The 23,557-nt window shown below is 51.9% G+C and overlaps 3 protein-coding genes across 3 annotated transcripts; 2 read left to right on the top strand and 1 right to left on the bottom strand.

Moving 5' to 3' along the window:
* Positions 1–610: 610 nt before the first annotated feature.
* On the bottom strand, positions 611–2,539 carry LOC132339660 (mast cell protease 1A-like). The gene is made up of 5 exons (XM_059870036.1): positions 2,458–2,539; positions 2,224–2,371; positions 1,868–2,003; positions 1,357–1,608; positions 611–1,109 (listed from the first exon to the last, which is right to left on the bottom strand). The coding sequence occupies exons 1-5, from the start codon at positions 2,519–2,521 to the stop codon at positions 975–977; spliced, it is 735 nt and encodes a 244-aa protein (XP_059726019.1). The 5' UTR covers positions 2,522–2,539; the 3' UTR covers positions 611–974.
* A 2,691-nt stretch (positions 2,540–5,230) lies between these two features.
* S1PR4 (sphingosine-1-phosphate receptor 4) lies at positions 5,231–8,337 on the top strand. Its single transcript, XM_059870078.1, has 2 exons — positions 5,231–5,337; positions 6,192–8,337. The coding sequence occupies exon 2, from the start codon at positions 6,341–6,343 to the stop codon at positions 7,544–7,546; it is 1,206 nt and encodes a 401-aa protein (XP_059726061.1). The 5' UTR covers positions 5,231–5,337; positions 6,192–6,340; the 3' UTR covers positions 7,547–8,337.
* Positions 8,338–9,016: 679 nt separating this feature from the next.
* On the top strand, positions 9,017–22,032 carry NCLN (nicalin). The gene is made up of 15 exons (XM_059869657.1): positions 9,017–9,253; positions 12,448–12,638; positions 12,844–12,988; positions 13,573–13,667; positions 13,882–13,962; positions 14,165–14,268; positions 14,541–14,629; positions 14,763–14,902; positions 15,258–15,436; positions 15,637–15,724; positions 15,824–15,862; positions 15,964–16,127; positions 16,723–16,776; positions 16,867–16,945; positions 18,124–22,032. Exons 1-15 carry the CDS (start codon positions 9,073–9,075, stop codon positions 18,181–18,183), a joined length of 1,689 nt encoding a protein of 562 aa, XP_059725640.1. The 5' UTR covers positions 9,017–9,072; the 3' UTR covers positions 18,184–22,032.
* Positions 22,033–23,557: the final 1,525 nt, after the last annotated feature.

Raw genomic sequence — 23,557 nt, 5'->3', positions numbered from 1 at the left:
CTATAAGACACCCAAGATAGCTCAGCTACTTTTGAGGGCATAAAATCAGCAGGATGGCTTCTGTGGCAGTGTTGGAAACAAAAAGGTTTAATAAAAGGCAAAATAACAAACAGAAAGACTGAGTCAGGTGCAAGAGGTTCTTGCTCCTGGTAAAAGACCTCACAAAAGGGATTAGTTTCTTTGTTCACTTCTTTTTCCAGTCAATTGCCCAGGCAGGATTTTTTGGCTTCTGTCTAATTAGCTGTCCTTAAGTTTGAGGTGAAGTTCCCTAGGCCTAAGAGGTGGCTTTTTCACCTAATGGAAGAGAGAAACTTCTAGGCTTCTTTTCTTTTTGAGGGAACACAAGATGGTTTTGCCACTCCATCCACAGGAGCACATTCCTGTACTCATCATCCCTGTACTCATCATCCCTGTGACCCCAGGAAGGGCAAGCCCAGCTCTTGTTTCTGATTCTGCCACAGACTGAGGATGCAGAGCTGTGATTGCTGCTGTCCCTGCAGCCTCTCAGGTGCAGCAGCCAGAGCCTCCCTCCTGTTAAATGTGATTTAAACATTAAACGTGATTTAAACATTTCTCTCTGTGGCAAGGCCACAAAAAACACGACACACGCTGGGAGGGGCAGCTTTGAGTTTACTTGAAGTGCAGCAGGGTTCAAGCAGGAACAGGGTTATCTCTGAAGGAAGTGGAGTTTCTTGTGGCACAGCTTCTTTTTGTGCCATCTGGGGCCATCTCTGCTCCTGCCAGGGGGGTTAACACAGCCCTGAGACAGGCAGGGACAGACAGCAGCCCCAGAACAGTGAAGGGCACTCGAGTGCCCTGACCAAGTCACTTGGGTTCCTGAGGAGACAGCAGGGAGCTGAGCCTTCAGCAGGGGCAGGAAAGAAGCTCTGGCAGTGTCCAGGGCCACAGCAGAGCTGGAGAAAGTGCTGCCACTGCCACTGCCACTGCCACTGCCACTGCCACTGCCACTGCCACTACTTCTTCATGACTTTTTTGATCCAGGGCAGGTAGTTGGAGATGCGGGTGTAGACCCCGGGTGGGGAGTCGTAGCCAAAGGAAACGATTCCTTGTGCCACTTTATTGCACACCAGGGGCCCACCAGAATCTCCCTGGGGAGAGATGAAGTTGATTTTAGAGGTCTCTTCCCTGCGGTAACAGATTTGGTCCCTCCCTGCCCTGGGGCTCCCTTCCTGCCCCATTTCCCACCCAGCTGGAGGGGCTGTGAGCTGGGCTGAGCTCCACCCCTGTGGCCAGGACATCCAGAGAGCCAGTCCTGATGGGGACTGTGACCAAACACTTGTCACCTGCCCTGGGAGCTTCTCCTGCTCCCGGAGCATCCCGTGTGCCCTCCCATACCTGGCTGGAATCCTTCAGCTGGTGGAAGCTGCCTGCACAGACCATGCCAGAATCCAGGTGTGGGTAGAAGAGGCTGCATTTCCTGCGGCTGTAGATGGAGACTTGGGTCTCAAAGAGCTTGTTGGTGGCCCTGTGCTGGTCGATCCGACCCCAGCCTGCAATCGTGCACTTGGTGCCTGTGGGGAGGTCACTGCCCGTCCTGGGCAGGGGGATGGGCTGCACGAAGTCATTGAGAGTGGCCTTTGATGTCAGCTGGGGGAAAGCAGGGGGTTCAGAGAGGGTTGTGAGCAGGACATTTGCTCTGCAGAGGCAGGGAGGGTCTAGCAGGTTCTCCAAGCTGCTGTGAGAACCACACGAGGCTCCAACCCCTGCCCATGGCTCCTTCCCAGCTCCCTCCCAGCCTCCAGCACCTCGGGCAGGAGCAGCTTTGGAGAAGGAGCTGACAGCCAGGACGAGCTCTGCCCAGCCCCTGGTGGCCCCCCAGCCCCTCTGCCCCCTCAGAACTCCTTGCCTGCAGCAGCATGATGTCGTTTTCCATCGTGCTGGGGTTGTATTCAGGGTGCTCGTGGTACTTGAGCACCCCCCGGACCTGCTGGGATTTTTCTGCTTTGTGGATGTTGTGAGCCCCCAGGATGACTGTGGTGTTCCTGGCCATGGCAGAGGGAGGGGGAAAGGGGAAATCAGGCTGGGTGTCACCCCCCCCTCCCCTCCCTCATTTTACACATTGTACATTTCACATTACTCATTTTACAGGCAGGTGCAGAGAGCTGCCCAGCACAGCAGGGACCTGCTCCAAAATCACTCCAAGGAAGGAACTCCCAGGCTAGGGGAGAAAGAAAGAGATAAAACCCCTGGATCAATACTCACCCCAGGCAGTGTGCAGCTGACATCACCCAGTCAGGGGCCACCAGGAAGCCCCCACAGCCCCCCAGATCTGCTATCTTCAGGAAGGCCATGTAGGGGTGCGAGTGGGGCCGTGCCTCGTGGCCCCCCACAATCCCACCCCGCAGAGCACCTGCAAGAAACCCCAGCCCAGCATGAGCCAGGGGCTGCTGAGAGCCCCAGAGAAGCCCCCTGAGCCCCAGCACAGCCCTGACTCACTGGCACTGGCCCAGGGGCAGCAGAGCAGGAGCAGCAGGGCTGGCAGTGCCCGGAGCTGGCACATCTCTGCCCGCTTGGGTGCAATCCTGAGTTTGCCCGTGGCCAGGAGCTGGTTTTATAGCCTGCAGGCAGCTGTGCCCAGCAGCCAGGAAACCATGTGCAAAGGGCTGATTGAGCTAATCAGGGCATCTCTGGCCTGGCCTGCTCAGTGCCCACATGCTGGCATTGATGGGTGATAGCCCAGGGTGGAAAGGCCAGGGCAGATAGAGCCTGGCACGGCACAGTCACAGCCTCAGGGGGTGCTGGCAGCAAGACTGAGGTGGTTTTGAGGTGTGATTTCATATTTCTCCCACACTTTCTGTTTAATGTTTTTGCCTTGAGGAAATGTAAGGTTCTAAAAAAAAGCCACTTAAAAAAAAAACAATCAGAAAAACTTGGCCATTTAAAGTCATGAATGTGGTCTAGAGGAGACAATCCTGAAATTTGCCCCTTCATATTCTTGTTTTCCTTTGAGAAAAGCTCTGAAGATCCTCTTTTCCTACAGAGATCCACCATCACCATCACCCCATTCAAATGAAAGGGCACAACAGCTGTGCTGGGATGGTTTTGGAGCACTGGGAAAAGTCAGATCTGCAGGGTTTGGGTCAGCCCAGGTCAGAGGGGCTTTCCTGACTCTTCTTGGCTCCTCTGGGGCCAGAGGCATCCTGCCAGCTTGGGGACTGGGATGTGGGAAGTGCTGCTCTGCAGCAGAAGAGACCAAAGCAGGGAAGTGCAACCACCCAGCTGCCAGGAGTGATCAGTCATTTTTAAACCAAGCCTGCTCCACCCTTCCTGGAGCAGAAAAACACCTGCACGTGGGTGCCTTGGGGCCATGCAGAGGGGGCAGGATGGGTGCATGAGCAGGGAGAGATTTGGGACAGAGATGGGGATGCCTGGTGTCCATGAGCCAGCCTGGGGGCTGCCTGACACAGAGCTCTCCACAGAGCTGAACCCATCTTCTGGTTTTTAAAATCTTAATATCTGAAAACACAAGCTTTAATCAGGACTGTGCAGAAGCACAGCAGGAAAACCTCAAGAGGAATCATCGATGTTTTATCTTGTGTTTGTAATTTGTTGTCTTTGCCCTGCAGTTACTTATGGGCCCCCAACAATCCGTGGCTGGAAACCCTCCTGGGAGCAGCAGCCCCAGGACAGGAGGGAAGGGCAGGCCACAGGGAGCTGAGCTGCTCTCCTGCTCCTCTCTGACTGCAGACAAGTTCCCCTCTCTGAGGCCAAGGTGTTTTGGCCTTCCTGTTGACCTCTGGAGGGTGCCAGGGATGTGGAGGTGCCTCATCTCAGCATGCATCCATAGCTGCTTTAGGTATGGAACTGGAGCAGGTCCACAGGGCTTCAGCTGCCCCCTGCGTGTCCCCTGGCCCTTCCCAGCCCAGCACTCAGAACCACCAGGCACTTTCAGGCACTTTCAGGCAGTTTCAGGCACTTTCAGGCAGATTCTGGCTCTGATCTGAAGGGAAGAGATAAGAAACATTGCAGGAGGGGGTGTCCCCCCCCTGCCCCACTTGGCTTCAAAGAAAGAACATCTGAACTGGGATGGCAGCAGAGGAGAAGGGCCAAGGTCCAGCTCAGGCTATGGCTGCAGAGAGCAATGGGGATGAGACAGAGCAGGAACTCTTCTTCATCTGGGGGCTCAGACCCCATCAGCCCCCAGCCAGGGATGTGTTTGTGGAAGGGGCATTTTTTAGGAAGATCCTTCAATGTTTTCCTGGTCCAGAGAACCTGAACACCAAGGGTGAGGGGGTCAAGCTGTCCCAGCAGCTCATCTGCTTTGAGCAGAAGGGTTTGCCTGCCCCAGGCCCATCCTCTCCACAGATCTCTCAGGAATCCCTGAGACTCCTCACACATTGCCAGCTCTTGGGGAAGCTACTTAGAGCCCCTGACAAGGCAAGTTTCTCTATTCTCTGATCTTTCAGGAGCATTCCACTGTTGGACAATACCCTTTTCCTGACCCAGAGATAACCCAGACCCAGAGACTCAGAACTTTCTATCAAGCCCTAAAAACTCTCTACAAATCCATTACCCAAAACCAAGCCCTTAAGACTCTCTACAAATCCATTTCCTGAACAGGCACATGAGCTGGAGGTTCTCCCTGAGGCAAGAGCAAAGCTCCCAGGGGGGATGTGCCGGGGTCACACTGACCCTTTGGGTTCCAGGGGTCTGGGCAGGATTTGGGGGTGATCTCCTGGTGCTGAACATGCAGCCCTGCACTCGTGGCCCAGCCTTCCTGCTGATTTCTGCTCCTCCAATCTTGGGGTCATCTGCTGACCTTATCAGTGTGTTTCTTTCCACACTGCTGATAGAAAAGGCCAAAACATCAGCTGAAACGGTGAGGGTGGAGGATGGAGCCCTCAGCTTCTGATGAGAGCCACTCTTGCTTGCACGTGGCTTCCTTTGCATTTTCCTCTTGTCAGTGCTGCCATCCAGGCTGGGGTCAGTCCATCCAGGGATGGGTGGGCTCCCTGGACAGCTCCCTGCTGAGGGAAGAGCTCACTGCTCTTTGCTTTCAGCCTGGGGACATCTCCATGGCTCCCTGGCAGTCTGGAGTGAGAGCCCAGGGACAGCAGGGCTCAGCTTCTGCTGAGACCCTGAGTTAAAAGGTGCTCTGCTTTTCTTTCATCTCTGCCACTCTGCAGCTGATTTGGGTGGGGTCCACCCTGCAAAGAAATGTGGTTGATGTTGTAACTTCCCCTTTTTTCACTTTGGTAGGTAGAAGCCTCACTTACTTTGCACAAGGAGCTGTCTCCACTACCTGCACCCTGCTGGGCCTCAGGCAAGGAGCTGGAGAGCACTGGGGCAGCAAGAGCCTCCCACAAGCCATGACAGGTGAGTGAAAGGCAAAATCCCAGACACAGTTGGGAATAGCACGTTCCAAGGCTCTCCTGTTGAGTTTTGCAAACAGAAGGAATTAGGCCAATGCTGGAAATGAACATTGCAGCCATGCTCTGGTTCCTTGGTTCTGGTCTCAGCACCTTGTGCCTCCTCAAAGGTGAGAAGCAGAAGGTTTTTGCCTCCTTCCCTGCCTGTGGGAAGGAAGATCCTGACCCATCTCTAGCAGGTGCTTGGCGAGTCGAAGGAGTAGCTGCAGTGTCAGGGCACGTGCTCAGCTTGGAGCAGCTGGTTTCCTTTGGAGTGGAGGGGCTGAGGCTCAGCTGCAGCCCCACAGATGCCAGGAGCTGCTGCACAGACAGGATGGATGTGTCTGGATGTGTTCTGACAGACTGGCAGGAGCTGGGCCCGTGGAGTGACAGGTGGATCTTCCTCCTGAAGAAGGAAGAGGGATGATCTGAGCACCAGGCAGCTGAGGAAGAGGCAGTGGCTCTCTGCCAGGCTCAGGGGTGAGCTGAGTAGCACAGCAAGGAAAGCACTTTGTATCTTGAGCTGTCTGGGTGCTCTTACCAGCACTTGGGTCTGTTCAGCCCCCCAGACCCCACCCATCAAGGTGTTGCCCCGTTTGACACAGCCTGCTCCAACCCTGGCACATTTCTCCATTCATGTCACACCTTCACAACCACAGCAAAGCTGAGAATAACCAGACCCTTACCAAGAAATGATAACAGCTGTTAAAAGAGATGTCAATACTGGCAGTCACAACAGGAAACTTTATTAAACAACAGGAAGCCCATGCTCATGGGTGGACTTACAAAACACCTCACCCTCCTCTCCCCTTGCTCTTTCAGTGCTGCAGGGCTGGCAGACGGGGCTCTGACTCTCACCTCCGCTGAGCAGGGCTGGCTCCAGCCCTCAAACAGAGGATCTGCTCTGCCCCCAGCCCCACCTGACCCTTCCTTCATCGAGCACCCCCTGAGTGCTGACCCAGGCTCAGAAGATGGCTGCTCCAGTGCTGGGCTGGCTGGTGAATGGCTCCCTCCTCCTTCCCCTGGACTCTGCTCACCTGCTGGCCACCAAAGCCTCCTGCCTGCAGCTGGCCGCGGCCAGGAACGTCAACATCATCCTGCAGCACTACAACTTCTCGGGCAAGCTCAGCAAGCGGCACTCCGGCGACGAGGGCATGGGGCCTCTCCGCACGGCCTTCGCCATCATCAGCTGCCTCATCATCCTGGAGAACCTGCTGGTGCTGCTGGCCGTGCTGCGCTGCCTGCGGGGCCGCCGCTGGGTCTACTCCTGCATCGCCAGCATCACCCTCAGCGACCTGCTGGCGGGCATCGCCTACCTCTGCAACCTCTGCCTGTCGGGCAGCAAGACCTTCCAGCTGTCCCCGCAGCTCTGGTTCCTGCGGGAGGGCATCCTCTTCGTGGCCTTGGCCGCCTCCACCTTCAGCCTGCTGGTGACGGCGGTGGAGCGCTACGGCGCCATGGTGAGGCCCCTCGCGGAGAGCGAGGCCAGCAAGACGCTGCGGCTGCGCGGCCTCATCGCGGCCTGCTGGCTGCTGGCCCTGGTCATCGGCCTGCTCCCGCTGCTGGGCTGGAACTGCCTCTGTGATTTCCAGGCCTGCTCCGTGCTCCTGCCGCTCTACTCGAAGAATTATATCCTGTTCTCCGTGGTGATGTTCAGCGTTATCCTCCTGGGTATCATCGGGCTTTACATCTCCATCTTGCACCTGGTGCAGGCTAGCTCCAGGCAAAGCTGCTCCCGGCACGGCCGCCGGCGCTCCCTGCGCCTGCTGAAGACGGTGCTGATGATCCTGGGGGCCTTCATCCTGTGCTGGAGCCCCCTGTTTGTGCTGCTGCTCTTGGATGTGTTCTGTGACACCGGGGCCTGCAGCCACCTGCACAGCCTGGACTGGACGCTGGCTCTGGCCCTGCTCAACTCGGGGGTCAATCCCGTCATTTACTCGCTGCGGAGCGTGGAGGTTCGCCGTGCCGTGGGCAGCCTGCTGTGCTGCTGCTGCGTCAGGGCTGGGCTCTGCAGGCCTGGAAGCTGCGTGGCCATCTCGGACATCAACTCTGGCTCGTCCACGGAGAGCTCCCTGCGCTGCCGGGACAGCTTCCGCAGCTCCATGGCCCAGAACGCTCGGCCCAGGGCGCCTCTGTCCAGCAACTCCAGCATGATGAGCAATCTGCCCAGTCTGTGAGGGGCCAAGAGGTGCCACACAGCCCCCAGGCCCTCACGGTGCTGCTCCTGGCCTGGCAGGACTGCAGCAAGGCTGAGCAGTTGTGAACTGGGCCAGGCTTTGCAGTCCCATCAGACTGGTGCGGCACAGGGACAGGAATTGCTCCTAGAATTGAGTGAAAGACACAGGCACATTTTGGGATGGACGCTCTGCTGGGACAGCTGCAGTGCTCAGGTTTTGTGTCTGTGCTTTTGGGTGTGCAGAGGTGCTGTAGCTGCCCACCTGAGGGTGTTTTGCCCCAGGGCACAGTGGCAAATAGGGTGGATTTTCCCAATCAGGTGGCTCTTCCAAGCCTTTGGAATCCTTTTGGACCTTCTGTGATGGGCACAGCTGCTGGGAAGGAATGCAAGCTTGATGTCCTGCCCAGCCTGAGGATGGCATAGGGCTGCAGCCACAGCCCAGACTCTCCCCAGGGTGCAGAGGCTGGGCACTGAGCCAGGGCAAATGCTGTGACCATGCTCAGAGCTGCAGTGACAGGGCTGGCACTGGCACGGGCACAAGGAGGTGCCCAGAGAGACTGGGGAGCCTGGTGCCATCCTGGGCCTGAAGACATGGCCAGCTTGTGCCTCAGATCCCTGCTCTTCTGTTCTCCCGTGTAGGGAATAACCAGAGCAGCACCCAAGTGCCTCCTCTCACCATGCCAGAAGGACACAGAAGCACTGGGGGCTCACATGAACCCCGCTGGCCCAGCCCCTCTGCAGGAGCTGAGCGTGCAGCCCATTTGTTTTGCAATAAATCAGGGTGATCAGAAAGCCTTGGGTTGATTTACTTCGATTTTTTTTCCTCTGGGGGCCAGGTACTGCCTGGGGGATGTTTTTGTTGTCTGGGGATGGCTGGGGCCGCCCTCCTGTTCTCAGGACAGGGGGATTGCTCTGCTCAGGGGGCAGCAGGAGCCTCCTGCCTGCTCCTGTTCATCCCATCCTGTCCTATCCTGTCCCATTCATCCCATCCTGCTCCATCCGGTTCATCCCATTCCATCCCATGGATCCCACCCCATCCCATCCCATCTCATGGATCCCATCCCATCCCACGGATCCCACCCCATGGATCCCACCCCATCCCATCCCATGGACCCCATCCCATCCCATGGACCCCATCCCATCCCATCCCATGGACCCCATCCCATCCCATCCCATCCCATCCCATCCCATCCCATGGATCCCACCCCATCCCATCCCATCCCATCCCATCCCATCCCATCCCATCCCATCCCATCCCATCCCATGGACCCCATCCCATCCCACCCCATGGATCCCACCCCATCCCATTGATCCCATCCCACCCGCTGGGGGGCGCTCGGGAGCGCCCGGCCGGGAGGAGGGCGCCCCCTGCAGGCCAAGGCGGGGCGGCACCGCTGCCCGCACGGGCTGCCGCGACTACAATTCCCAGCGCGCCTCGCGGCGGCGAGGGAACTACGGGTCCCGGCGTGCGGCGCGGTGCGCGCCGTGCGTGCCGAGCAGGCCGCAGTGCGGGCCGGGGCCGCGGCGATGCTGGAGGAGGCGGGCGAGGTGCTGGAGTCGGTGCTCAAGGCCTCGTGCCTCCCGCTCAGCGTCCTGCTCTTCGTACCCGCCGTGCTCCTGCTCCTGGGGCCGCCGCCCGCCGCCGAGGCGGCGCACGAGTTCACGGTCTACCGCATGCAGCAGTATGAGCTGGGCGGGCAGCCCTACGGTGAGGAACTGCACGGCCCGGCCGCGCTCGGTGCTGCCGGCAGCGGCTCCCTCAGGGGTGGTGGGGCCGTGGGAAGGGAGCCCCGAGCCCGGGGAGCAGCCCAGGGTAGGCCGTGAAGCCGGGGCGGCCCGTGGAGGGCGGCCCGGCCTAGGGGAGGGCTCGGGGGGCTCCGGGAGGCGGCAGCAGCCGGGCCCGGGGCCGGGCCCAGGCGCGGGGGAGGCCGCAGGAGGGCCCAGTCTGGCCGGGTCTCACTGCCCAGGCTCAGCACGAACGGGAGAGGGGCTGGGAGCTCCAGGGGGGTGACCTGGAGGTAGCCAAGGACCCCTGTCTGTGGGCTGAGGGCTCTGTGTTCTGAAGGCCAGCTGCATCCCTCCTGCATCGGGTAAACTCGGGTGTGAGCTCAGCTTTGTCCTTTTGCCTTTGACTCCTTTACTGACGGGTTGATTCTTCTTTGCTCTTCATCCTCCTCATCCTCAGCTCTGTGTTGCTCCAGTGGCTCCATTTCAGAGCCCGTCCTTCCCCTGTGTTACAACTGACCTTTACTTCCTCTGTTCTCTCCCTTGCAGCCTGCTGGTTGTGCAACACCTTTCTTTGGGTCAGAGACACGCCCTGTTCTGCGAGTCCTTGAGGTGCTGCAGCCCTCAGCCTCCTCCCCTGTGTGCCCACAAACCCAGAATCAAAGGTTGTTTCTGGGTCTTCTGTAGAGATTTTATTCCAGGCCAGGGCATGTGTTCTGTCTGTGAGTGACTCTTGTTATAGAGTTAACAATGAACAGCCTCACATTTCATTTGTGCTGTCCATGAGACACCATCTCTTGTTCTTTCAGATCTTAATAAGTTCAAATATATGAGCTATGAAATGCAGCTGTGCCTATGTAGTTCTTAAACACTTCATGCTTCTCTTGGCTTCTAAATAAATGAAATTAATTCTGGGTTCTTCCATCACAGTTTCTCAGAAGGTTTCCACATCTTGAGGGCTCTCTTGCTGACAGCCTCAGGAGCTCCAAGGCAGGCCCTGCATGGGGGTAGGACTCTCTCTCTCCTCAGGCTTGGCAGGGATCTGATTCATCTGGCTTTCACTTTGCTTGCCCCAGTGTCCCCTCTACCCAAGTGCCCACAATTTTGTGACCTCTTGAAAAGCCAGGTGTTATTTTTTTAAGATGCTTCCAGTTAACTTTTTCTGCTGTTTCTTTTCCTGGAGCCTTTTAGCTCGGTGGGCTGTTTCCTTTGTTCCTTCCTGCTCCCTTTGGGTAGCTGCTGTTCCTGTTCCTTGTGTGTTCTGAGATGTCCTTCAGGATAAAAGCTGCATTTCAGAGCAGTCTGAGTTGGAAGGGACCCACAAGAAGCACAGAGTCCGACTCTCAAAGGGAATAACTCACTGAATGATCAAACCCATAACCTTGGTGTTATTAGCACCAGCTCAGCTGAGCTGATTTGTTGTTCCAGATTCTTGTATTTTTTCCAAAAATACCAAGTAACAGGTTGCTGCTCAGCCTCTTCTTGCAGAGGGAAGAGTTTTTTAATCAGCATCACTCATGGAGCAATTTAAGAACAAGCTTGGACTTTGTCTAATACTGATAGAATGAGAATTCTTTAGATTGTAAATGAGTGATTTACGTTTACACACAGCTCTCTGTGGAGAAACTACAGAAAATCAACCTGTCAGGAAAATACTGTTGTGTCTGCTCTGCTTAGATGTCAGAGAGAGCAGAACTTCAGGTGCACACATTGCTGTGTTTACACATCATTCCTTTGGGAATGGTGCAGGGATTATCCTCATTTTGAATTGTTTGTCTCTGGTTGGAGTGGGGATGCTGTTAATGTTTGTTTGTTTAGTGTCAGAGGTCTGTGGGGAGAATTCACATCGTGCCTGGTGTCTCTTTCTGGCTGTGTGGCCCTCACTGATACTGTGCAGGGGAAATGCAGATTTTTCTTGTTTAGGTGTTTCTGTGACCTTTGACAAGACCAAACTAATGGTAGAGTTAAGCTAAGCCAGGTTTAAATCTAGTTCTTAGCAATGCTGCTGTTTGACAGAGGCTGGAGAACAATGAACTCTCCAGTGGAGGTGCCAGAGTTACAGAAGAAGAAATTGAATTATAAATTTTAGGGTGGATTTGACCCTCTCTATTTGCACAAGATGTCCTTTTGGCCCTCCCTTGGGGAATGCAGGAGCTTCTGGCAAGCCTGCTGTGCTCCCAGGGGATTGCATTTCCACAGGGGGGATTTGATCTGCTGGAACTGAGAGCAGGAGAGGGCGAGCCCTGAGGAGCAGCCTGCTCCTCTGTAACTCTGCCAGCCACAGAACCTTCCTTGGGGCTGGGTGAGAGCAGCCCTTGGGGTGACAGGGGCCAGTCTGGTGTCCTTGGGGTGACAGGGGCCAGTCTGGTGCCCTTGGGGTGACAGGGGCCGGTCTGGTGTCCCTGGGGTGAGAGGGGCCAGTCTGGTGTCCTTTCATCAGGGGCTTCTGCCGCTTGATCCTCCAGCTGGGGGAGGCTCTGGAGAGGCCAGGCTGTGTCCAGGTGTGTTGGTTATTAGGTGCAGGTGAGCAGACAGGTAACCTGTGTGTTGTGTTGAGGAAGAAGACTGGAAGGTGAGGCTGTGGGGTGTGGAACAAGGAGGGTCTGGCAGGATTTAGACTGGCAGGTGAGGCTGTGGAGTGTGGAACAAGGGGGGTTTGGCAGGGTGTAGACTGGAAGGTGGGGCTGTGGGGTGTGGAGCAAGGAGGGTCTGGCAGGATTTAGACTGGCAGGTGAAGCTGTGGGGTGTGGACAAGGGGGGTTTGGCAGGGTGTAGACTGGCAGGTGAGGCTGTGGGGTGTGGAACAAGGAGGGTCTGGCAGGATTTAGACTGGCAGGTGAAGCTGTGGGGTGTGGACAAGGGGGGTCTGGCAGGATTTAGACTGGCAGGTGAGGCTGTGGGGTGTGGAACAAGGGGGGTCTGGCAGGATTTAGACTGGCAGGTGAGGCTGTGGGGTGTGGAGCAAGGGGGGTTGGCAGGATGTGGCTGCACAGGAAAACCCACAGACCTCTGCTCCATCTCGGACGAGGACAGGGAGGTGAACTCAGCTTTCTGCAGCTTCCGGCCTCTCTGCAGCCCATCAGACTGTCCTTGGGAGCACTGTGAGCAGGAGGCAGGCTGGAGCAAGGGGGATGGGGTGCAGTGCCTTAGCAGCCCTCCTGCTTTCCCTGCTGGCAGGCACCAGGAGCGCCGTGCTGAACACGGAGGCGCGCACCGTGGAAGCGGACGTGCTGAGCCGCCGCTGCGTCATGATGAGGCTGGTGGACTTCTCCTACGAGCAGTACCAGAAGGCTCTGCGCCAGTCAGCCGGGGCTGTGGTCATCATCCTGCCACGATCCATCTCCTCTGTCCCCCAGGATGTCGTGAGGGTAAAGAAAAAAGTTTTCTTTCCCTTCCCACGGGAGGTGTATTGGAGGGAAGCTTGGTTGCTGCAGGGCTGGAAGATTCTGTTGTAACGCACAACAAATCGTATTCTAATTTTAAAACTTCTCTCTCTGCTTTGGTTGTTGATTTTTGTCTTGACACCTCTCGTGTTTAGCAGATGCTAAGTTTGTGTCTCACTTAAATCTTCAGCAATTCATGGAGATAGAGCCAGAAATGCTTGCTATGGAAACCATTGTGCCAGTCTACTTTGCAGTGGAAGATGAGGAGCTGCTGTCTATATATGAACAAACACGGGCTGCTTCTGCATCACAGGGTTCTGCCTCAGCTGCAGAAGGTGAGTTCTAGCAAGGAGGAAAAAGTTTTGAGGAAGACAGGCCTGTTGCCACCTCTGGGAGGAGTCTGCTGTGCACCATGAACCAGTGTTCTGTCACCTTTGTGTTTATTCTGTCTTTGTCAAAGTGTTTAGAGATTCAGTGGAAGAAAAGCACGGTATAAGAAAACATTACTTGACTATATTTGGACATACAGTTGCAGGAAGTTCTCAGCTTCACAGTTTCAAGCAAGGTAGAAATCAAAATTAGGTTAAATCAACATTGAAAATGTTAAGTGATAATGATGTGTTGGTAGAAGCACAAGTCAGTTTGATGCTTCCATGTAAATAATATGACTGTCTTATTGACTTGCTGCTTATGACTAATTTTAGTACTGCTGGGGAAGTTTTTGACCAGCCAAAATACTGGGATTTCAGAACAGAATGAAAAAGCACCAAGACTCTGTGTCATTGCATAAACACCAGTGACAAGTGACAGGGCTTAAATGGTTTAAAGCTGGTCTCTCCAAAGCTCAGTTAGCAGGGGAAAGGAAGGGATGAAACTTCCCCAGGTGTACATTGGGGGTTTTTTGGTGTTTTTGTTTCAGTTCTGCTGCACACAGCAACTGCCAATGGCTTCCAGATGGTGACCAGCGGGGCTCAAAGCAAAGCTATCAATGACTGGCTCATCCCCAGTGTGGAGGTGAGTTGTGGATGGATTCAAACTGGCAACATTGATGAGGTGACTTCTTTTATTGGGGCTTTATCAGACATTTGGTCAGGGGAGTCTCAGCCAGGTGTCTGAAGTCCTCACAACTGAGGCCACAGCAGACTCAGCAGGAATGTAGAAGTCAGGCTGTCCTTGTACAGGCACACAAGAGGTGATGGGGAGTGACACTGCTCTCTTTCCTCTGCAGGGAAGGCTGACAGGGCTGGGTGGAGAAGACCTGCCCACTGTTGTGATAGTTGCCCACTATGATTCCTTTGGAGTGGCTCCAGTGAGTATTTCTTTCCTGCAGCTCTGTTCCTGTCCTTTTTCCCTCTGCCTTAAGTTTGTGGGGCAGTTTCTGTGTCTTTCTTTGGCTTTAAGGCTGTGGGGCAGTTACACGTGGAACTCAGCTGTGCTGTCCTGCAGCTGTTCTGGTGGCTGAGAGCCCGTGTAACTTTGTCACCTTGTGTCTGTCCCACCTCATCCTGCAGTGGCTGTCCCACGGGGCTGACTCCAATGGCAGTGGAATCTCAGTGCTGCTGGAACTGGCCAGGCTGTTCTCTCGGCTCTACACCTACAGAAGGACCCATGCTGGGTGAGGAACTGCTCTGTTTGGGGTTAAATGTGTGTAGCTGACACGTGGAGGGGATGATGTGGGAAGCAGATTCCATCCTCAAGCACTGGGAGCTCCCCACTTTTAATTTCTCCTGCCATTACCTGAGTATGTGCCACGTGGGGAGTGGTAATGGCCAGTTTGCCTTGGATGTCAGGTGTAGGTGGTTGTGATTTCACCACACCTCCAAGGCTGAGTGCAGGAATTCTTGGAGTGCTGCATGCTAACCCTTTTCTGCCTTCTTTGATGGGCAGGTATAACTTGCTGTTCTTTGCATCTGGAGGTGGCAAGTTTAATTACCAAGGAACTAAACGGTGGCTGGAGGATAATTTGGACCACACTGGTGAGTAAGGGGCTGGTTGTGTTAAGAGTTTATAATTAATTGTCAGCTCTCCTGTGAGAATCCTTGCTTTGTTAGGGGGTTGGAAATCCCAGCACGAGACGTAGCCATAAAGGTTTGGATTTTTCTGTTCCAGATTCCAGCCTGCTGCAGGACAATGTAGCATTTGTTCTCTGCCTTGACACTCTGGGCAGAGGCAATAGCCTTCATCTTCATGTCTCAAAGCCTCCCAAGGAGGGCACCTTGCAGCATGCATTTCTGAGAGAACTGGAGATGGTAAGGAAAAGTTCCTGGGAATTTGGGACTTACTATACAGCTGTCCATGAGAGGAAGGAAGATGTGAAGAAAGGGTGTGCTATTGAAATAGTTCATGTATTGTTTAGAATCACTTGATTTGAAGTGCAGACAAATCCTCATGCCACAGTCCCAAGTGAAGCAGGCTAGATCTGCAAATGCTACCCTGTACAGACATTAAAACAGCTCTTTTTGACCTGAAAATCCAGCTTTAATAATGTCAATAACTGCACCTTATGTTCTGGAGCCCACGGAAGTGGGTGTAGGCAGGCAGGGCAGTGCAGGGTGGGACTCTGCAGTGGGCAGCACCCCTGAATGGTTTTCCCCTTGTCCTCAGGTTGTTGCCAGCCAGTTCCCAGAGGTGAAGTTCTCCATGGTGCACAAGAAGATCAACCTGGCAGAGGACATGCTGGCGTGGGAGCACGAGCGCTTCGCCATCCGGCGCCTGCCGGCGTTCACCATCTCACACCTGGAGAGCCACCGGGACAGCCTGCGCAACAGCATCATGGACAGGAGGTGAGGGGCCTGGGCAGGCAGGGCTGGCCTTCAAATCCAGCCCAGAAACCTGGCCTGACAACTGCTTGTGCTGCTCTGGTGGTCAGGGCACGGGTGACAAACGGTGGGAGTCGGGCTCTGGGTTCAGGCTCAGTGAATGGGGCTGTTTCTGGAGGAAGCTGATGCCATTGGCAAGTTTGTGATCCCCTCTTCTGCTTTAGGGCACGAATAGACACTAAAGCACTGACCAGGAATACTCAGATCATTGCTGAGGCTTTGACAAGGGTCATCTACAATCTAACAGAAAAGGTAAGGGGTGCCCACTGTGGCAGTGCTGGCCAGACTTGTCCTGCCCAGCCAAGCTCAACAATAACCTGGGTTGTTTCTTTTTTCCATTTTCCCTTGCAGGGAGCACCTGCAGATATGCAGATCTTCACAGATCAGATGGTAAGCACAGTGCATTATTTTTGTAACCTGTGGAACCTAGAGTCTGGGAGAGAGCTCTGATATATGATTGACTCCCTTTCTCTGGTGGTATTTTTCTGCAGCAAATCCAGCAGGAGCAACTGGAGTCAGTGATGGACTGGCTGAGCAGTCAGCCCAGGGCTGCCCAGCTGATTGATAAGGACAGCACCTTCCTCAACACCTTAGAATATTATATGGGACGTTACCTGAAGGATGTCAAGCAGCACCACGTGAAGGCAGACAAACGGTGAGAAAAGACATGAAAGAACAACCAGGACATGCAAACTGGCTTCCCCCTGGACAGAATTTTGTCTCTGAGCTGCAGTTTCCTGGTTTCTTGACATGCAGCTTTGTTCTTTTCTGCTCTCCTGTCAGTTTTGGTTCATGCTTGGTGTTCTCCCAGAGAAAGCTGCTCGTGATTCCTCACAGCGCAGGAACAAGGCCCAGCAGCTCCCTCTGTCTGAAAAGCTGGTTTTTAAACTGTTTTGGTTCCACTGTTCCCACTCTGAGAGCAGGAGAAGGCTAATTTTTGGTTAATTACAAAAAGGCAGCTTCCTTCCTGCTGAACCTGCTCGGGCTGGAGCTGTTTTAGTGAACAGAGGGAGGAATCTTTCATGTTCAGCCTCTTTGGAGACAGCTGAACACCAGCATGAGTTCTGAATTGTGTCCTTGGGCTTCTGATAGTAGGAAAAGAAAGTCCTGATGACTTAAACCACCTCAAAACCAGTGTGGGAGGTGGTCATGCTTGCCTGGTTGGGTGGACTTGGGAAAACAGCTCTGGGCTGTCCTGACTGCAGGGTCAAGAAGTGCAGCAGAATCTGAAAAATTTCTCCTTTGCACAGGGACCCCGAGTTTGTTTTTTATGACCAGCTGAAGCAGGTGATGAATGCATACAGGTATGGAATTCCCCTGGGCATGCTGGGCTGTTGTCTCACCCCTGGCAGGAACTGCTGTAGCAATTTCATGTGCCCTTTTCCTTATTCCAGGGTCAAGCCAGCAATCTTTGACCTGCTCCTGGCTGTCTGTATTGCAGCCTACCTTGGTGTTGCCTATGTTGCAGTGCAGGTAAGAGACACTGATGGATTATTTTCCTTATAAAACAAGGAATTCACCCTTGCCAGCACTAAAGCTGGAATAATAATGCCACTTGTCTGTGCTGTAGGCAGTCTCTTGCCATTCTAAATGCAAACCTGTTTTTTTAGAGCTGTTTCTTGTACTCAAGGACATGCATAACTCACTTGCTAACCTATTTTGGCTCCAAACTGAATCTTTACAACAAATTTTAGTTACCTTGGTAATTTAAAGGTTTGTAGCTTGTACTATTAGGAAATATCTGAACTTGGGATGCAGCTTAGAAATGCATCTTCAGAGTTCTGCTTTCTTTTTTCAATAAAACCAGAAATACATCCTGTGTCCACACCCCTGGGAATGGGATACTCCATGCCTTGGCCAGCCAAATTAAATACAATGTTTGTGTGTCAGTGTTAACCAAGACAGTGTGAGCAAGGCTTTGTTCCTGCCTGGGTTCATGAAGGACATGAATGAAAGGGAAGCTTTTTAGGTCACTCAGTTTTGATCACTTTGTGTCTATTATGTGTTTAGGGAAACCACAAGCATTTAAAATGTGTAAGAATATAAATAAAGGGAAAAACATACTTGGATTTCTATTAGCAATCTTCATTAGTTCTGTTGTTTGAATTTGAAATTATTTGAAGCCTGCATCTTGTTACATCTGTCAAATATCAAATCAAAATACAATCAACCCCAGCAAAATCAAAAGAAGAATTAATTTCTAAGTCATTGGGGAAATGGAGAAAGAGAGGATCCAGTTAAAGAATTGTGAATTGCTGGGAATCTCTTTGCCTGGTTCATTTTTACCTTCCTGGATCTGCTGGCAGCAGTGTTTCTATAGAGACCAGGAACCTGCATGTGCTGAAATCTGAAGCTTTCTCCTCGCCTTCAGAGGGAACAGAATTGCATTAAAAATAAAAATTTAAAAAATCTTTAACACATCTTCACAATGAGGTGGTACAGACCTGCACAAACACTTCTGTAAGCCATCATTTTCTGTATAACTTGGCTTCCTTGTCATAATTCCTCATCCATCAAGTCCCACTCCATCTTCAGGATGGGTGCTTGATGCAAACAAGGCACTGCATTTGCATACTGGTATTGTTTGAAGCCTTCTGCTGAGCTGTGCTTTTAGAACTGTCATGGTTACTTTTTTTCCCTTCTGTTTCCAGCACTTTGGTCTCCTTTACAAGATGATCCAGAGATTATCCCTTAAAACCAAGCAGCAGTGAAGCACCCAGTCCCCCGACCCAGCAGCACTGAGCCATCGGTGAGCCCTTTGGGAACCTTCTGCCTTCCACTGAACCCTGCTGCTCCTTTTCCTTTGTCTCCTCTTTGCTACTGTACAGAGGGGAGGAAGGCATAAAGAAAATGAAATTTTAACTCCTGTGCACCTTTGAAGTGCTTTTCTTCACCTTCTTCCCCCTGACTTGCGCCGTGTCTGGTTTTCCTTTGCGTTTTGGTGAGGGAGAGGCTGAGAGACTTCAGCAATTCCTGCAGTTTGATTTTTGAGCAGCTTCTCTGAGTGTCACCCAAAGTCCAGCACCTTCATGGACACTGTCACACAGCCAGCCTGGAAACTGAAACTACAGCCTCACGTGGCATCTCTGCCCAGCAGACAAGGACTTGGAGCAGTTGTTTAAAAGAAAAAACCAAAAAGTGCACATGCAAATTAAAGAGAATGCAATTAGCATGTTTCCTTATGGCACCTCTTCCTTGAGTTCACTGCCTGGCTTTAGGGAGTTGTGCTGAGCAAGCAGTGTCTGCAGCAAGCACCTTCTTGCATTTGGTTCATATTCTCCCCCTTTTAGGAGGTACACTGGGAGTGATTTGGAGTGTTATTACCAGGATGAGGAAAGATTAAGATGGGTTTCTGGCATGAGGGTTCTTGCCAGGGACAGGTTCTATCCTGTCTCTCTTGCAGGATGCATTTTGCTGTGTACTTGATTTCTCTGGAGGTTTTGGGTCCTTGAACAGTTCACAGCTGCCACCACTCTGTGCTAAACTCTTGCTTGATTTTTGAGGGGTGTTCCATACTCCAGCTGCTGCAGGATCATGTTCTGTGCTGCTCCATCTTACAGAGGCTGAAAAGCTATTTTTGAATTGAGGTGGACCTTTTTACTTTTGAATGCAAGCAAAATTCCAGCTGTGGATTCCTGTGTGCACACACCTGCTGTGCACATGCTTGTAAGAGTTGTGGCCAGTCACTGTCCTTTGGATGGGCACCAAAGCACTGATTTCCATCCTCCTTTGTGTATTTTACTCTAATCTCCTTCTTGGAGTACCCTTATCCCATGATTTGTCCTTTCTGCTACTTTAAATATGTAGCAATTTGTTCTTTAAAGGGTCTTGTCTTTTCCAGGAAAGCCTGCTGGTGTCAGTGGCTCACCATGGTGCCAGCATGGTGCCAAGCACTCCAGAACTGTCAGCCACCCAGGGAAATCTGCCTTTTCCTCAGCTTTTGAGTGCTCATTTGAAATGTGTCTCTCTGCCTTTTCCTCAGCTTTTGAGTGCTCATTTGAAATGTGTCTCTCTGCATGCACAAAGTGCTCATGGCACTCCTCTGCCAAATGAATTGATAATGACTTCAGAAGTTGCTGGAGTGGCTGGAAGGCAAGCCTTGATTGTTTTCCACTGGTTTTTTATGCTCTGCCCATAGAGACTGCATCTGCTGTGCCCTGGGATGCTGCATGCCCTGGGCTGGGTAGGTTTAGAACATGCATGGTGCAGTGGCTCTCTGAAGAACTCTGTAGGCTCTGAATATCTGGGAGTACTTTCAGTCCTCCAGCTGCAATTTCTGCTGTGTTACACTTCAGGAGGTGGTGTTCCCTCCAGTCTGGCAGATTATTTCACCAGTCTTAATGATTAACTCCATTACTTTGCTGAGAAAAATAGGAAAATAATATTTGCAATGCTGCTGCAGCTCGAGTTGATGTGTGTAAAATTTGGCAGTAGTGGGCAAGAGCAAACAGACCTGGAGCTTGTTCCTTGCTGTGGAAACTGCCAGCCTTCAGTCTTCCAGGTGAGAAACTCAGAGTCAAAAACTTCCACCCAGTCTGTTTGCAGAGGCTGTAGCACAAAGAAAACACTTTAGCTCTGTGTGGTCTCAGCAGTGAACTGTTAACACTCCTGATGCAGTGCCAGAAGCCAGTGGAAACAAGCTAAAAAAAAGATAGATAAGATTAATGAGGAGAGTTCATAAACCTGAGGGGCAGTTGGGATGGTACATTGCTCTCTCCCACACAATATTAGTTTGTCCTGTAATCCTTTTGTGTTTCTCTCCCTGGCTGCCATAAAAAGTAGTTTTTACAACAGATAAAAGAGTTTTTGCTTTTGATCAAAGTACACATGCACTGAAACAAAAATGCTCAAATCTGAGATAGTCAAATCCCAACTTCCTCATAGCTGGAGCAGAGTGCCCATCCTGGGACTGAATTTAAATCCCAATTTCATCATAGGTGGAGCAGAGTGCCCATCCTGGGATTGAACTTAGTTCCCACATTGTTGTTTCCTTGGGTAAATCAAGAGAGAAGCTTGCCAAGAGCCCCTGGAGCTGCAGCATAACTGATCAATTCAGTCACCAACACAAAGGCAGAAATCCAGCAGGTGTTGGGATAAAATAAAAGTTCTCCACAACGTTGCAGAAGAGCTCTGTGTAGCTGATTCTTGTTGCCCTCATTTTTACCTATCCTCTTTTTTCTGAGGAGTTTGCCTGGCCTGTAGGGAAGAGCATGGAAAGCATTATATCCACATCCACACTAGTGGCTAGCAGTTGATACTCCTAGCCAGAAATCCATTTCCTTTGCTATTTACCTGACTTCACCTGTTGTCCTGCTGCTGTCAGAGTCTGCAGCTCACAAAAAACTGGTTTTCCAGCAGGGTTTAACTGAAGCTGTTAATTCCTTCTGTCCACTTCCACCTGCGTGGGCACTATTGGGAATTGTTTGGGAGTAATTTGGATTATTGTAGTTCATCTCCCGAATGAGAGGGGTTGGTTTATTGTTGGGAGAGAAGTAATGCTGTGCAATATGAACTCCACTCCTCTACTCAGTGCAGAGAAAATCCTGAAGCCAGAATGGAATTAAGTCTCCCACCATCTGTGGCTGAAAGTCACCACAATCTATTTAGACATTCAAAACCACAGCTATACCCAAAATTGCTGTGGGGTTTGGTTTTGAGGGTGTTTTGTTTGTTTTAAATCTCATGCTCTTACATTGTTCATGGCCCAAGCCCAAATCCCAGGCTGCTCCTGCACCCCGTGTTTAAGCTGGGTTTTACATTTCATTTGGTCTTGACTCACCAATCTGAAATGCTGGGGCTGCTCCTGGATGTCTCAGAAAATTGGGCCTCTGGGTACTTGAGTGTGGACTCCTGCTTGCTCACTTTAACCTGTTTAGTTTCTATTTGTAGTTACTGCATAGCAACTCCAAGGTTATAATCTGGAATATTTGCAGCTCAGGAAAATGATTTGATTTATCTAGCAATGTTAACTCAATTATTTATCTCTTGTGTGCCCTGAAGAACAAATGTATATTGAGGTGAATATTTAAAAGCTAATAGAAAATTCAATGCAGTTGATTTACATATTTTAGGACTGTAAATGTAATAATATTTAAGTATTTTAACTTCGGGGTTTTTTTATTTGTTTGTCCCTTTTTCCCTTGGAAAATAAACCAAGTGAATAGGTTTGATGGATAGATTTGTCAGAGAACTATTTGCTCACAAAAATGGAATCTCCTTGCATTTTTTGGAGGAACAGACACCTCTACAAAATGGGAGAAAATCTATGTATTTAAAAGCTTCATCCTGTCTAGTCAAAAGTAAAATAGTATGACAGAAAACATTTACACACTCCAAGCATGATTCCAGCACCTTGAGGTGAGCAAATTCCTGTTTATTCCGAAGGTTTGTGCTCATGTGAAGCAATTAAAGATTCTATGCAAAACAGCTTTGGTACTGTGAAAAACTGGTTACCTCAGCAGCCAGCACTGTGTGCTCATGGAGATTGTTGTGCCTCTGTCCTTACCCAATGCCTGTTTGAACACTAAACTATTTATTCCAATTATAAGCATTGCAAGAGATCTGTTCCCTGAGCATGAGTTTGTCACAGTCGTGGTCAGAGGTGGGGAGTGGCGGAAGGGGAGAGCTGGATGTGCACTCACCCTGATGCTGAGCTCAGCATCAGAACCCTGAGGGGTTCTCCTTGCCTTGGGAAACCCTTCCAGAACCAGCAGCATGTGTGGCTCTGTGGTGTCCCCATGGTGACACAGGCAGCCCTGTGTCACTGTTCAATAAGAAATGACAGAGAGTCATCAGAAGGCTGAGTGGCATAAAATGTGTTGTCTGTTCTTGGAACCACTTCTTTTATACACTGAGCCATGCAGCTGGACCTGATTGGTCATTAATCAATACATCTCACCTGACTGGAAATCAGGAATCCTCAAAATACATTTGAGTAATGGCTGAGGGAGCTGGGGGTGCTCAGCCTGGAGAAAAGGAGACTCAGGGGTGCCCTGATCACTCTGCAGCTCCTGAAAGGTGCCTGTGCTCAGCTGGGGCTGGGCTCTTTCTCCAGGCAGCACTGACAGAACCAGAGGATGCTGCCTCAAGCTGCACCAAGGGAAATTTAGGTTGGGTATTAGAAAAAAACATAGGTTGGATATCAGGGAAAAGTTTTTTCCAGAAAGGGTGATAAAGTTCTGGAATGGCTGCCCAGGGAGGTGGTGCAGTCCCCATCCCTGGGGGTGTTTAACAAAGCCTGGATGTGGCACTGGGTGCCAGGGTTCAGTTGGGGTGTTGGGGCTGGGTTGGACTCGATGACCTTGAAGATCTCTTCCAACCCAGTGATTCTGTGATTGGCTAATGAACAAGATGCCCATTTACAAACAATCTTATGAGAATAACAAAAAAACAGATATTAGGAAAACAACACCTGCAGGTTATTTTTAATAATTGGCTATCATTGTTTATCTCCAGCTCCCTAAAGTCTCCCAGGCCGACTCTGGAAAGACTTCCCTAGTTTTCTCTCTGACCAGGTTGTCACCTCCACAGCCCCACCTGCAGGTCCCGAGGCCACGGGAGCATCTCCCGGTGCCAGCCCCGGCCTGGCTCAGCCCTGGCACTGCTCTGGAGGGTGTATCCCAGCTCTAGAAATTGATCATCATTGTTCTCTCCACACAGGTGTCCCCTCTACCTCCTCTGCTCATAACAGTGCATTTCTGGAGCTGGGGTGCCCAAAATCACAGCCCTGTGGCACAGGTGGGGCATGGCCAGAACGGCCCTGGGATGCCCAGGGAATAATTACCAATAAAGGTGGATGGGACCTGCCTGAGCTTGTCTGGCCCTGCTGCTGAATCAAACAGCAGCAACTGTGGTGTTTCACCCCAGAGACACTTTTGGCTGGCTGGGTGCTGCAGCTGGGCCCGTGGGGACAAATCCAGGCTTGCAGGAGCTCAGGTTTCCCTCTGGCAGAGAAGCTTTAAGGCGATGGGGAAGGAAAGGAGTCGGTTCTGATGGAGGGTTTGGATCCAGAGCTTTGTTCTGGCTCAACAGCTCCAGCAGAACTCCTGACCCGCGTGGGTGCTGCTCCTTTTAACCCCGGGGAGA

Source organism: Haemorhous mexicanus, chromosome 29 (assembly GCF_027477595.1).
Source record: "Haemorhous mexicanus isolate bHaeMex1 chromosome 29, bHaeMex1.pri, whole genome shotgun sequence".
Lineage (NCBI taxonomy): Eukaryota > Metazoa > Chordata > Aves > Passeriformes > Fringillidae > Haemorhous > Haemorhous mexicanus.
This window is presented reverse-complemented; position numbering and strand designations above follow the sequence as displayed.